Raw genomic sequence first — 13,740 nt, forward strand, 5'->3', positions numbered from 1 at the left:
AGTGCTAAGCATTTGCATGATTAATACTTATCTAAAGTGTCTGAGAGATGGTAAAGTGATTTTTATTTTTTATTTTTCAAATATATTTTTATTGAATTTTTTTTTTTTTCAGAGAGAGTTCTTGAAGGGGGGGAGAGAGAAACATTAAGGGCTGCCTCCTGCATGCCCCCTACAGGGGATTGAGCCCGCAACCCGGGCATGCGTCCTGACCAGGAATCGAACCTGGACCTCTCAGACCATGAGGTGATGCTCAATCCACTGAGCCACACTGGCTGGGCTAATAGTTTATTAACCTAAAAAAGAGTAAATTGCCTTTTCAGTAAGAAGTGAGGACCTGAGGCAGTTAATAAACCCTGTGTGACTTGGTCACATTCCCCTAAGTAGTTTTTTACATAAGCAATGACAGAACAGAAGTGACCTCTGAGCCTTTAGCTTGTGTATCTCAGAAATTTGCTTTTGATCTGTTTTTCCTCTCTAGAATTTACTGCTATATAATTTGTTATGTGCAATCTCTATTATACAACCTAATTTTCTTACTTAGATATTTTTTGCATCTTTTGGTCATTACCTCATACACTGTTCTTTTTCTCTTGACTCTCAGTGATTCCTGAATTTTTTTCACACTCTCATTTTTCATTTTTAGCTGTTCTCTGCCAAACATTCACTCATACATTTTCTACTTATTAATTTGCACTCTTATATAAATTTGTACACTGCCCTACTTATGTACATTCTTAGTTTTCTGCCAGTTTATTTGCATATATGTGTAGGAAAATGACTGTCTATATATAGCAGGTATGTATGTATGCTCCTGGCTTTGTGGCTCTGTTTAAATTTTACTCTATATCTGTCCACAGGGTGCAAGTAAATATAAAGGACTACTTCTAAAAATCACTTACATGATAGCTTTCTGTTTTCTTCTTCTGAAGATTAACCATGTACTCTGCAAGGTTAAAGAGTTGAGTGATAACAGAGGTTGAATACAGTTACATAACTGAGTGATACAAACTTGATAGACATTGTGCATCTCTGTTTATTTAGGAGTATACACTAGACTCTATTACATGCCAATTGGTAGATCTAAGTTTTTAGCACTGTCACATGTTACTTTATACATAATTCACAGCAATGTTTCTCAATCCTGAGCCAGATTTACTGCTGTGGAAATATCTTCCTTTATATGTGTACGTTAACTTCCCGAAACAGTGGATGGATGTTAGAAAGACTTCTGTAATCATTGGTTTTACACAGTTGGAAACTACTGACCTAGAATAAAATCAAAACCTGTAATACTGAAGGTACATAGAATGAAGATGAGAATAATAATGATGCATCAGATTCCTTGAGATCTCTATTCCTCTGTTCCCTCCCTTTATTTCCTTCTCTGTATTGCAAAGTAATTTACTCCATTTATTTAAAATAACGGTGATTTTGCTATATTTTATGTGCATAACTAGTTCCTAATCTTACTTTTTCAAGTTGCTTCCTCTGTCACAGGGTTGTTAGAAATTAACTCAATCAATCATAACAGTTTAAGAGAGGCAAAAGAAAAATCACCTCATATCTTAACCAGACTGCATGGTCAGTGTTCATTCCTGCACTGACTTCTCACAGAGTACATTACTGTGGCACCAACTGTTTCTCCTTGACCGAATCCATGTGAATCTGGGTGCGGATGTGGTAATACAGTAGCAAAAGCTTCTACGACTATCTTTATTCTCCCTTCAGGATTATTTTGGGTGCTTTTCCACTTTTTAGAACTATAGATAAGTTTAGAAGGTTTTCCACTATAATTTCCCAACTAGTTTCTTTTTGTGTTTCTATTATATAAAACCCTTCAAATCACAAAACTTTAGTAAAACAAAAACAATTGTTATTGCTTCAAGCTTTTTACTTTTGTAAAGTTTTGAAATTTTCTCTATTTTTCTATTATTCACCCACAAAATTTTCCTTGGTCCTGAAATGATCATTTAAGTTGATTTTTCATTGGTTCTATAATTACTGGCTATTCTTGAAAGTTACTGAGGGTAAAACCAGTAATAATTAATTTGTTAGAGAGGGTGGAGAGAGGTGACATTATCCAGGAAAGGAAAGGAAATTCCAAAAATGGGAGAAGAAAAAGAAGACAGGGCTGTACACATTATAGCTATCTGCCTTCACCTTCACAGGGTCCAGATCTAAGGTGTTGTTACTTCAGCTTTGTAAATTCCACATTTATTGTCTCCCTTTGAATGCGGTAGTTAATAGTTTCCTCTCTGATAAGTTCTAGTCATAAAAATAAACAGTTAAGATAGCCTGAAAGTATTTGCAGTAAGTTGCCAACCATAAAGAGAATTGGGCCCTGGCCGGTTTGGTTCAGCGGTTGGAGCGTCGGCCTGCGGTCCTGAAAGACCCGGGTTCGGTTCCCGCTAAGGGCACGTGCCTCGGTTGCAGTTTGTCCCTGGCCCTGGTCGGTTGTGTGGGTGGCAGCCACTCGATGTGTTCCTTTCACATCGATGTTTCTCTCTCTCTCTCTGTTCCTCTCTCTCCCTCCCACTCTACCTGAACAAAAAAATGGAAAAATGTCCTCAGGTGAGGATAAAAAAAAAAAGAGAGAGAGAGAGAATTGGATAGATGAGATTGGCATATAAGGTTACCTTTTTCTATAACACTGGTCTCAGTTTCTAGGGCTAGCATGTATGAGCAAAGTAAGTTTGCCTTCCCCACCTTTGCCCTATCCTGTAATAAACCAATTTTGTCCTTGAAGGATTTCCTTTCAAATCTGTTTTCTTTTAGGGAAACTAACTCATCCTCTAAGCTGTAATTAGGATCTTAACCTCCCAGCTAAACACCAGAATGTGTTTTGGTAGTGATAAGGCAAACAAGGTTTGGAAAAAAGTCTCAATGTTGCCTTTTTACTACCTGTGTGGCGTTTTTCAAGTTATCTAAGCTTTCTAAAGTTTAGTGTCCTACTTTGTAAAATGAGGGAAGGGTAAAATGCTGATCACAATACCTGGCATATAGTTTGATCTCAGTAAGATCTAAAAATCATTTATTTTTAAATGCTACTTAATATCAACTATTTTCATTATTAATGATTTATTGGTTAAAAGTGCAGATCTTGGAGCCAGAGTACTTGAGTTCAGATCCCAGCTCTATCCCTTACTATCTTTGTTAATTTTTAACAAGATACTTAAATGCTCCATGAGTTAGCACATGTAAAGAACTTAAAGCAGTAAGTAGCATGTAATAACTGCTAAATAAATGTTAGCAATTATTATTATTTTACCACCACATTATTTAGGATGTTTGAAGAGGGCAGTTCTTTGCAAAAGATAGTTATCAAGACTGAGAGGGATACCAAAGATAAGTTATCCCTACTTTCCTATATGACCTAGGCCCAATCCTGGTATAACCTACTTATAATTGGGAACCCCTCTACCAAGACTCTTAATAAAACTCCTTTTCTTTAAATTGCTTTACACATTCTGGAAGGCTACCTCCTTCCCCCAAACCCTTGTGGTGGTGTTAATAAAGGATTCATCTGTGGCAGAGTGGCTGTCTTTCTGTAAACATTATAAAATGGAGTTTTCTGTCATTTGTCTTTCAGGAGATGATTATCACTGAATTAATTTAATTTCTTCTTTTTTTCAGCAACCCCCTCCACGTTTGATAAATTTTCAAAATCATAGCCCCAAACCCAATGGACCCGTTCTTCCTCCTCATCCTCAACAGCTGAGATATCCACCAACCCAGAATATGCCACGACAAGCAATAAAGCCCAACCCCCTACAAATGGCTTTCTTGGCTCAACAAGCCATAAAACAGGTATACATATTCACTTCTTTTCCTATTGCTTATTCTGCTTCTCTCTACTTCAAAATTACATAAATGTATGGATAAAGTAACAGTTATGAAGAGTAAGAGCAAGCTTTTTTTTCTTTAAATAAATATGAATGACAAAATTTATTACAGACTGACCTATAGAGACAAAGCTAAGAGAAAGGGTCCAGAATAATCAGTGAGCCATAGGTATTAATTTTTCCAATAGTGATATATGTAGCTTTTAGGTAAATGCATTACATTTCCTAAGACAGAAGTGTTTTAGTAAATATAGGTTACGTTCTGCAATGAGAACAATAAATTAATCTTTAAATGTTTCAAGGAGACTTCTTGGAAGCAAACTTAGTATAACAGTTTTAATATGGAGTACATATACATCTGGTAAAACTTAATATTTAAGGTTACTTTTTAAATCTGATAATGTTTTCAGGTAAAAATATATTCTAGGTATTATATTTTTCTAAAGGAAAAGTTCCCTTAGTGCCTTGTCTTCTCCACGCACTGCGTCACCAGCCCTTTCCGTTTAGGACTTATAGAGTGATTTCATCGTCAATTAGTTTTTCAAGACTGAAATGAAGAATATGATGCTATTTCCATAATTCTGTGACATTCATTTCAGTCAAAGGATTTGAAATTTTTATTTATAAAATATATACACTGCATGTGTGTAAAATTCATACCTATCTTGATTTCATCATTAGAGGTGAGAAAAGAACCCAACCTATAGTTTGGCCTTAAATTCTGTTTATTTTTCTAATAATTTTTCTGACCTTTACAAGTTTATTATTTTAAATCTCATTTGTTCCAACTATAAAATAAATACTTTGTCGAGTTGTGCTGAGACTTAATGCTAATGTATATAAAAATACCTACCACATTCTGTGTACTCAAATTTTGCTTTCCCTCTTCCCCATTTATTATTTGTAATGAGCAGACACACACACTAAGAATGTTTCCTGGTCAAAAATCTAAACATGAATGAATACATGAACAAAATAGGAGAAAATATAGTGGCGAATTGGTTTTAACTGGTAGATTATTCTAACAAATTACAGTATACTTGTACAGTGGAAATTCTTTTTAGCTATTAAGAAAATGCAGTAACCTATATATTATCTCCTAAGTATACCATATGGGAAAACACATGTTACTAATTTCGTGAGGTACTATCTCATTTTTGTGGTGTTTTGTTTTGTTTTTTAATTTTATATACATAGAAAAAAGGGACATACATGAACTATAACTCCGATTATTATAGGGAACGAAGGGAGAAAGTGAGTCGAGAGAAAGGGGGTGGGGCGGGGATGGGAGAGGTTGGTGGATATGAGGGGTGGCTAGGTAGTAAAGATGACTTTCATATTCACAAGTTTCTTTACATAGTTTTTTTAGTGGAGCATATAAATTAGAATGTTTCAGACACTATCACTCCATATAATGTAGTTCATAATACTTTCAACAATAATGATACATTTAAAAAAATAAAATCTGAAGGGGGGGGTATTATGTTTGAGAATTTTGAGAATTTTTTCTCCTTGTGCAGTCTTTTTGTTAATCCTCACCCAAGAATATATTTTTTAATTTATTTAAATTTATTTCTTTATTGATTTTAGAGAGGAAGGGAGAGGGAGAGAGAGAAAACATTAATGAGCGAGAACATTGATTGACTACCTCCTGTATGCCCCACTGGGGATTTGGCCCACAACCGAGGCATGTGCCCTGACCAGAAATCAAACTGGTAATTTTGAGAATTTTTTCTCCTTGTGCAGTCTTTTTGTTAATCCTCACCCAAGAATATATTTTTTAATTTATTTAAATTTATTTCTTTATTGATTTTAGAGAGGAAGGGAGAGGGAGAGAGAGAAAACATTAATGAGCGAGAACATTGACTGACTACCTCCTGTATGCCCCACTGGGGATTTGGCCCACAACCGAGGCATGTGCCCTGACCAGAAATCAAACTGGTGACCTCTTGGTGCCTGGATCCATGCTCAACCACTAAGCCACACTGTCAGACAGGATATTTTTTCCTTTGATCTTTAGAGAGAGTAGAAGGGAGGAAGGGGAGAGAGGGAGAGAGAGAGAAAAATATCGATGTAAAAGAGAGACATTGATTAGTTACCTCCTGCATGCACCCCGATCGGGGCCAGGGATTGGACCTGCAACCCAGGTACATGCCCTTGACTGGGAATCGAACCCTTGAACTTTAGGTGCTCAGGTCAAGGCTCCAACCACTGAGCAACACTGGCCAGGGCCCCGGCACAATCTTGAGATAACTCTTAGTTGCTTTCCTTTTTTCCAGTATTTTATTATGAAAAATTTCAAACACAACAATTTGAAAGACTTGTATAGGGGACAAATTGCTTTATATGCCTTCTCAGGTATTATGTATATGCCCCTTTATCCAACCATCAGTCAATCAATCAAACCTTATTTTTTTGATAGGTTTTGAAGTACATTGTAGATAGCAGCAGCATTCATGTCTGTACACTTAAGCATTTCTAGTGTTACCTTAGTTAATATGTTTATCTCAGCCTCTAACATAAATAAGAAAGTTTCCTCAGATGTTTGTAGAAGCTTAAGTACCTGTTCATGTACGAGAAATGAATAAAAAAAAAAAAACTGAAAGCTTGGGCCTGGGACTTGTGTTTGATGATTGAGCTTTCACTCTAGTATTGAGGCTACTAGCAGTGTTTATTGGGAGAATTCCTAGTGTCGCCATCTTTAGGTCTTTCCTCTTAGGCAGGTGCAGTTCCCAAAGGACCTTTTTATTTTTTTGTCTAAAGTACAGGGCCTGGCTGCTTGTTGAAGCCAGCTGAGGAAAGAAGATAGGTAGAGGGCCAAGGGCAGAGTGGGCAGGAAGTTCAGCATTCAATGTATGTATGGTTTCTGAATTTTCAGTTTCTGTGCAGTACTTCTGCCTTCACCTGAATCTGGTGCCCTTCAGTCTAAAGACACTGTTTTACCTTTTCTGGAGAATGAACTTGCAGCCTTTTTCTATGTGGGTTGTGGAGGTCCTTATTGGGGTAGCTACACGTAGAGTAGGAAAGGAACATGAGATTTAACACTTCTTAAGCACTCTCAACAGAGTATCCTGTTTTTAGCCCCAGCTTCACCTCTCATGCTACTAATTCCCGAGCTCTTAGGGGCTCTGCAGTGTATGTGGTTTTGCTTCTGTTTTCCTCACTGCCAGCTTCAGTTTCAGCTTTATCGAATTGATTAACTAATTTACTACTTGTCCATCTGCTTTTCATCTTCCAAACTGTGGTTTATGTTTTCTCCTATTTTCTTTGTCTATGAGTTGGTGCCTTTTTAAAATTCTTTTAACCATTATTTTAGTTTCAGATATATCAGGTAGGGACAGAAAAAAATGTATGTGTTCAGCCCTCCATCTTTACCTTGAGGTTGCTGCACATGTGTTTATATTTTTTTTCCAGTATGTGTAAACTTTCTAAGATTGGTACTGTGGTTTTCTGGTATATACTAACTGCTGTCTTCTGGTAAAAGTTGGTGCTTTTTATTTTGGGACAGGATTCATGGAAGTTATGCACACCTATCCATGCTCTCTCCCCTTTCCATTGAAATTATAATTGAATTCAAATAGCAGAATATATCTTCTCCTTTGTTTTGTGTCTGGAACAGGGATTAGGTGGACATTGTATATTATAGACCTGCTGACAGATAATCTTTCTTCTTTCTACTATAGTGGCAGATCAGCAGTGGGCAGGCTCCCCCATCAACTGCCAATAGCACGTCCTCTACTCCCTCCAGTCCCACCATTACTAGTGCAGCAGGATATGAAGGAAAGGCCTTTGGTTCACCTATGATTGATTTGAGCTCACCAGTGGGAGGTTCTTATAATCTTCCTTCTCTTCCAGATGTAAGTATACACAGAATTTATAATAAAAATTTATTTAAAAAATTTTACATGAACTTGGATTTGGTAAAAAGCATGAAGTCTGTTGCATTAAAGGTTGTGTGTGTTTGTTTTGGAAGTTAATTATATCCTTTAGGAATAATATAACAGGAAAAATAAAATGATTATAAACACTTGACCGTATTACAGAATGTCTTTCAGGGCACTGGAGTTTAAGGTGTTTGTAAATGAATGATTGTGGCAATGGATTATGGAATCTAAGCTGGGACAGCAGGGAAGTAAGGACATAGGAAGGAGGTACTGGAGAGTTGAATTGCTTGAATGTTATACAAGAATAAGATTAGAGAGTGAGGCTAGAATTAAAGACATCAGAAGAGATGGAGGCAAGTTTAATAGTAGAAATGAAAATATCTTCTTTTATATCATGCAAAACTACCTCTGATTTATATTTAAATACATTTGTTCTCTAAACTCTAACTTTGTTAGCGTGATTTCTTTTCTTTCTTTTTTTTTTTATCATCCGAGGACATTTTCTCATTTTTTGTTCAGATAGAGTGGGATGGGAAGAGAGAGAGAAGGAAACATCGACGTGAAAGGGACACATCGAGTGGTTGCCACCCACATGACCCAACCAGGGCCGGGGACAAACTGCAACTGAGGTACGTGCCCTTAGCGGGAACCGAACCCAGGTCTCTCTGGACCTCAGGCCAACGCTCTAACCGCTGAGCCAAACCGGCCAGGGCAACATGATTTCTTTAAAAAATCTTTCCAAAGGCAGAAAATACAACATTCTCTCTTGTCTGTTGGTTGACGCTCTAACTGCTGAGCCAAACCAGCCAGGGCAGAAAATATAACATTCTCCATAGACAGATCTCCTTTTATAAGTTGATACTTGTTTTATCTTTTGTCATCCTACAGGGTTAGTAATCACTCACACAAACATTAAAAACTTTAAAGAAATATCTTGTAAGATTGTGAAATAATTTTAAATTTATATTTAAATTTTTTTTTTTTTAAATCCTCACCCGAGGACATTTTTTGATATTTTGTTCAGATAGAGTGGGAGGGAGAGAGAGAGAGAGACATCGACGTGAAAGGGACACATCGAGTAGTTGCCACCCACACAACCCAACCAGGGCTGGGGACAAACTGCAACCGAGTTACGTGCCCTTAGCGCGAACCGAACCCGGGTCTCTTGGGACTGCAGGCCGAAGCTCTAACAGCTGAGCCAAACTGGCCAGGGCTATATTTAATTTTTTAAGTTACTGAGATCAACTAACATTTTCTAATAGTGGCATCATTAACCTTATCAGAGTTATTTCATTTTTTAAATAAAAAATGGTTACTTTAAATGGGTAGAGTACATGTATTTTTTACACATAGGTAATACATAGGAAAACTTTTTGTCTCATTCTTAAATTTTTATCTTAGCTTTTAGGATTACTCCACAGTTGTAAATAACTTTTCTTCCATTTCAAATCTATAAAACCTAATCATTTCAGTACTCTTTGCACTCTCTGAAAAGTACTGGCCAAGGTATTGCCAAAAGAATATTAAACATAAATGACCCTGTGTATTTCCCTGCTCCCCCAAATGAAAGATGACCCACAAAAATTAAAATTGTCCTTCTGCTCTTTTCTCTCCAGTCCTCAGATGCGGGTCACTGTTCACCAGCCTTTCTCAACTGAGATTCCTCATCTGAACCACAGAACAAGAAACTGATTGGAGTGGTTATTTTCTCAATCCTCCCAAGGATAGTTCATAACTGGCACCATTCTAGATGCAGAGGCAAGAAGTAAATTTGTTATATACAATGTGTGCTCTACTTAATTCTTTTGTAGAATCCTGGTTGAGAAAGGCTGCAGCTGTTGGAGAATTTAACTAAATTTTAATCACAAAGACATTCTTGGGAAATAAATGGTGTTTATAAGCATGTTTATAAAAAATATTTGCATCTAAGGCATTGAAGTCTTATTCAATAGAAATTTATCACTGCTTTAGCCTGGCTATCAGTTACAAAACAAGTGCTATTTATATACCTATTTCATTAAAGCAAAACTCTATGAGGGATCAGTTTATCCTACCAATTGGTAGTAATGTTCTTAGGTAATGTTAGTGTTCTGGAAATGTTATGTATGGGCTTGCTTTATCTATCTGGTGTATACCACAGCCTCAGTTCTCAAAGCGTGGCCTAAGGACACAGGTAGAGGCTCTACAACCCTTTCAGAGACTCCATAAGGTCCTCCCTGTGTAAGGGCAGATTTTCTTCATGTTCTTCAACAAAAACCACACATCAAAAGGGATTTAGGACAGAAGCAGATATAAGAATCCAGTTGACTGTTATTAAGCAAGATGCTGAAGAAATTTTTTAAAAATGTGAAATTGTGCTACTCTTCTCACCAAGGCTTTTTTTTAAATTGGATACCTTATGTTATTTTAAAATAAGTATTAAAAATGTTTTTGCTTGCCCTGGCCAGTTTGGCTCAGCGGTTAGAGCATTGGCCTGTGGTCCGGAGAGACCCGGGTTCGGTTCCCGCTAAGGGCACGTACCTTGGTTGCAGTTTGTCCCCGGCCCTGGTTGAGTTGTGTGGGTGGCAGCCACTCGATGTGTCCCTTCCACATCGATGTTTCTCTCTCTCTCTCTCTCCCTCCCACTCTATCTGAACAAAAAATGGAAAAAATGTCCTCGGGTGAGGATAAAAAAAAAAAATGTTTTTGCTTTAATTTTTAAGGGTGTGAATGGCACACAATTATTCTTTCTCTTGGCTTATGATTTCTGACATAGGGTGTCCTCGATAAGTTTACTAACGTGGAACATTAAGAAGAGCAAAAGCTTTTTTTAAGATTGTTTATGGGAAAATATGTATTAGAACTTCTCAAATATGATATCTGCATATTTTATGATTTGATAATTAAACTATTAAAGTTTTCTTAGAAATTTAAAGTAACATTTAACTTGCAAAGTTTGGATACCATGAAATAATTTTCTTTTTTTTTTTTTTTAATAAGATTGACTGTTCAAGTACAATTATGCTGGACAATATTGTGAGGAAAGATACTAGCTTAGATCATGGCCAGCCAAGACCACCCTCGAACAGAACCGTCCAGTCACCAAATTCCTCAGTGCCATCTCCAGGCCTTATAGGTAAAGTGGGCTTCTTTTGATTATGTGAGTGTTTTTCCTCAACTTGTCATTTCAAAACAAAACGAACTCTTTTTTATTTTTGATGTTTTATCTTACATTTTATTTATTTTTGTTACAGATGTTTCTCCTTTTTACCCCATTGATACCCTCCTCCCCCTCCCTCACCGCCCTATCCCTAGCTTTGTTGTCTGTGTCTGTTGGTTATGCATACATGCATGTAAGTTCTGTGGTTTATCTCCCCCGCTCCTCTTCTGGGGATTGTCAGTCTATACCCTATTTCCACGTCTCTGGGACTACCCCGTTCTTCAGCATTGTTGTCTATGTCCGTTGGTTATGCATACATGCATAAGAGTTCTTTATTTTTTTCCTCCCCCCCCCCTTCCTCTTCTGAGATTTGTCAGTCTGTACCCTATTTCTATGTCTCTGGGTCTATTTTGTTCATCAGCTTGTTTTATTCATTATAGTCCACAAATAAGTGAGATCATATAATACTTGTCTTTCTCTGCTTGGCTTGTTTTGCTTAGTATAATACTTTCCAGGTCCCTCCATGTCGTCTCAAAGGATAAGAGCTCTTTCTTACAGCTGCATAGTACTCCATTGTGTATATGTACCACAGCTTTTTTATCCATTCGTGTACTGATGGACACTTGGGCTGTTTCCAGATCTTAGCTTTTGTAAATAGAGCTGCTATGAACATGGGGGTACATATATTCTTTCTGATTGGTGTTTCAGGCTTCTCAGGGTATATTCCTAGAAGTAGGATCACTGGGTCAAATGGCAGTTCAATTTTCCAATTTTTGAGGTAACACCATAGTGTTTTCCATAGTGGCTGCACCAGTCTGCATTCCCACCAGCAGTGCACTAGAGTCCCCTTTTCTCCACACCCTCGCCAACACTTGTTGTTTGATGATTTGTTGATGGCGGCCATTCTGACAGGTGTGAGGTGATACCTCATTGTTTTAATTTGCATCTCTCTGATGGTTAGTGATGTTGAGCATTTCTTCATATGTCTCTTAGCCATTTATATGTCCTGTTTGGAGAGGTGTCTATTTAGTTCCAAGAATCCTTTTTTTTGTTGTTGTTGGATGATTTAAAAGGGTGTGGCACTCATAAAAATTAGTATATGGTACTTTCAAAGTGGAAATCAACGGTTAAACCTCTGTACTTTTTCAGTTTCAACATAATTTATAGGCATTGTATACTCTCAGGAGGAAATTAGGATTATATTTTCTCTTTTAGATAAGTTGCTTGTGATGTGTCTTTTAGGATGTAATTTTCCTAGAGTCAGAATGTATCAGTGACAATCATTCTTTCTTTGTTATTCACCAGTCACATAAATATGAGGCAGTTACACAATTTAAAAGAAAATGAGCCCTGGCCGGTTTGGCTCAGCAGTTAGAGTGTTGGCCTGCGGTCCAGAGAGACTCGGGTTTGGTTCCCGCTAAGGGTATGCATGTACCTCAGTTGCAGTTTGTCCCCAGTTCTGATTGGGTTGTGCAGGTGGCAGCCACTTGATGTGTTCCTTTCACGTCGATGTTTCTCTCTCTCTCTCCCTCCCTCCCACTCTATCTGAACAAAAAATGAAAAATTGTCCTCGGGTGAGGATAAAAAAAAAAGAAAATGATTATTTGAAACATAGACAAACTTAAATATAGACAAAACATAGACAAAAATAAATGGGAAGGCAATTATTGAAAAAAGTAAGGCAGGGACTATTTAATTATATAACAGGTTTATTCAAATAAATAAGGAAAGTACTGAGGACATAAATAGATCATTCCCTAAAGAGGAAATACCCACAGTCGGTAAAATGGGAAGCAGGGATGTTCAGTCGTACTAGTTGTCATTTAAAAATAATCAAAACAAGATATAATTTCTAAGTATTAAATCAGCAAAGATTTAAACAGTGAAAATACTCACTGATTAGAATGTGATGAGCAAGTATTCTGATATGTAGCTTGTGGAAGTATAACTTTTTTTTTTTTTTTTTTTGGTATGTGCCCCTAGTGGGAACCGAACCCAGGACTCTGTGGTCCGCAGGCCAACGCTCCAACCGCTGAGCCAAACCGGCCAGGGCTCGTGGGAGTATAACTTGACAAAACATTTCAGGAGACCATTTTGGCAATATTGCTAAAACTAACTTTATTCAGCACTGACTCTTTGCCAGGCACTAGACAAAGTACCTTATATGCATGCTCCTAGGAGAATATTTGTTTCAGTGTCCTCATTAATTGGTCTCTAGTAGCTTTCTTTCTTAGACTACTTTTATATCAGCCCCTACCACTTATTATTGTCTTTGTAGCTTTCACTAGCACTAGTGTCCTTATTGAGGTCTTATTCTGGTACTCTCACACACGGGACATTTGACAATGCTTGGAGACATTTTTTATTGTTACACCCCTGGGTGGGAAGTGTGGAGAGATGCTACTGATACCTAATAACTGGTAGGGGCCAGGGATGCTGCTCAACACCCTACAGTGCACAAACAGCTCTGTCAACCAGGAATTATCTGGCCCAAAATGTCCATTGTAGTGAATTTGAACAGCCCTGCTAGTGTAAGGGGACTTAGACTATACTAGGAGTTCAGCAACTACTTACTGTTTTTAGACTTTCATTGTGTGTTCGGTTTCAATGCAGTACTAAGTGAGCACATTCAGTAGAAATGAAATACATAATTATTAATCCGCTTTATGAATATGTATGCTTTCCTCCTCTTCAGGACCTGTTACTATGACTAGTGTACACCCACCGATACGTTCACCGAGTGCCTCCAGCGTTGGGAGTCGAGGAAGGTAAGCTGACAACCTTTTCTCTAGATAGAAAATCTCTAATAATATTTCTTTTGCCCCAGTGCTCAACATGCTTTGGGTAGTCAATACATTTTGAGCACCTTTTTTTT

General features: G+C 37.4%; 1 protein-coding gene across 3 annotated transcripts in view; it reads left to right on the forward strand.

The window, feature by feature from the left end:
- Positions 1–13,740, forward strand: part of TRIM24 (tripartite motif containing 24) — a 110,118-nt gene that overhangs the window by 84,707 nt on the left and 11,671 nt on the right. For all 3 annotated transcript variants that reach the window (XM_036246288.1, XM_036246287.1, XM_036246289.1), the window contains 4 exons: positions 3,634–3,807; positions 7,526–7,699; positions 10,706–10,841; positions 13,561–13,633. In XM_036246288.1, the coding sequence (XP_036102181.1) occupies positions 3,634–3,807; positions 7,526–7,699; positions 10,706–10,841; positions 13,561–13,633 (557 nt within the window). The remainder of the gene's footprint in view (positions 1–3,633; positions 3,808–7,525; positions 7,700–10,705; positions 10,842–13,560; positions 13,634–13,740) is intronic.

Source organism: Molossus molossus, unplaced genomic scaffold (assembly GCF_014108415.1).
Source record: "Molossus molossus isolate mMolMol1 unplaced genomic scaffold, mMolMol1.p scaffold_m16_p_7, whole genome shotgun sequence".
Classification (NCBI taxonomy): domain Eukaryota; kingdom Metazoa; phylum Chordata; class Mammalia; order Chiroptera; family Molossidae; genus Molossus; species Molossus molossus.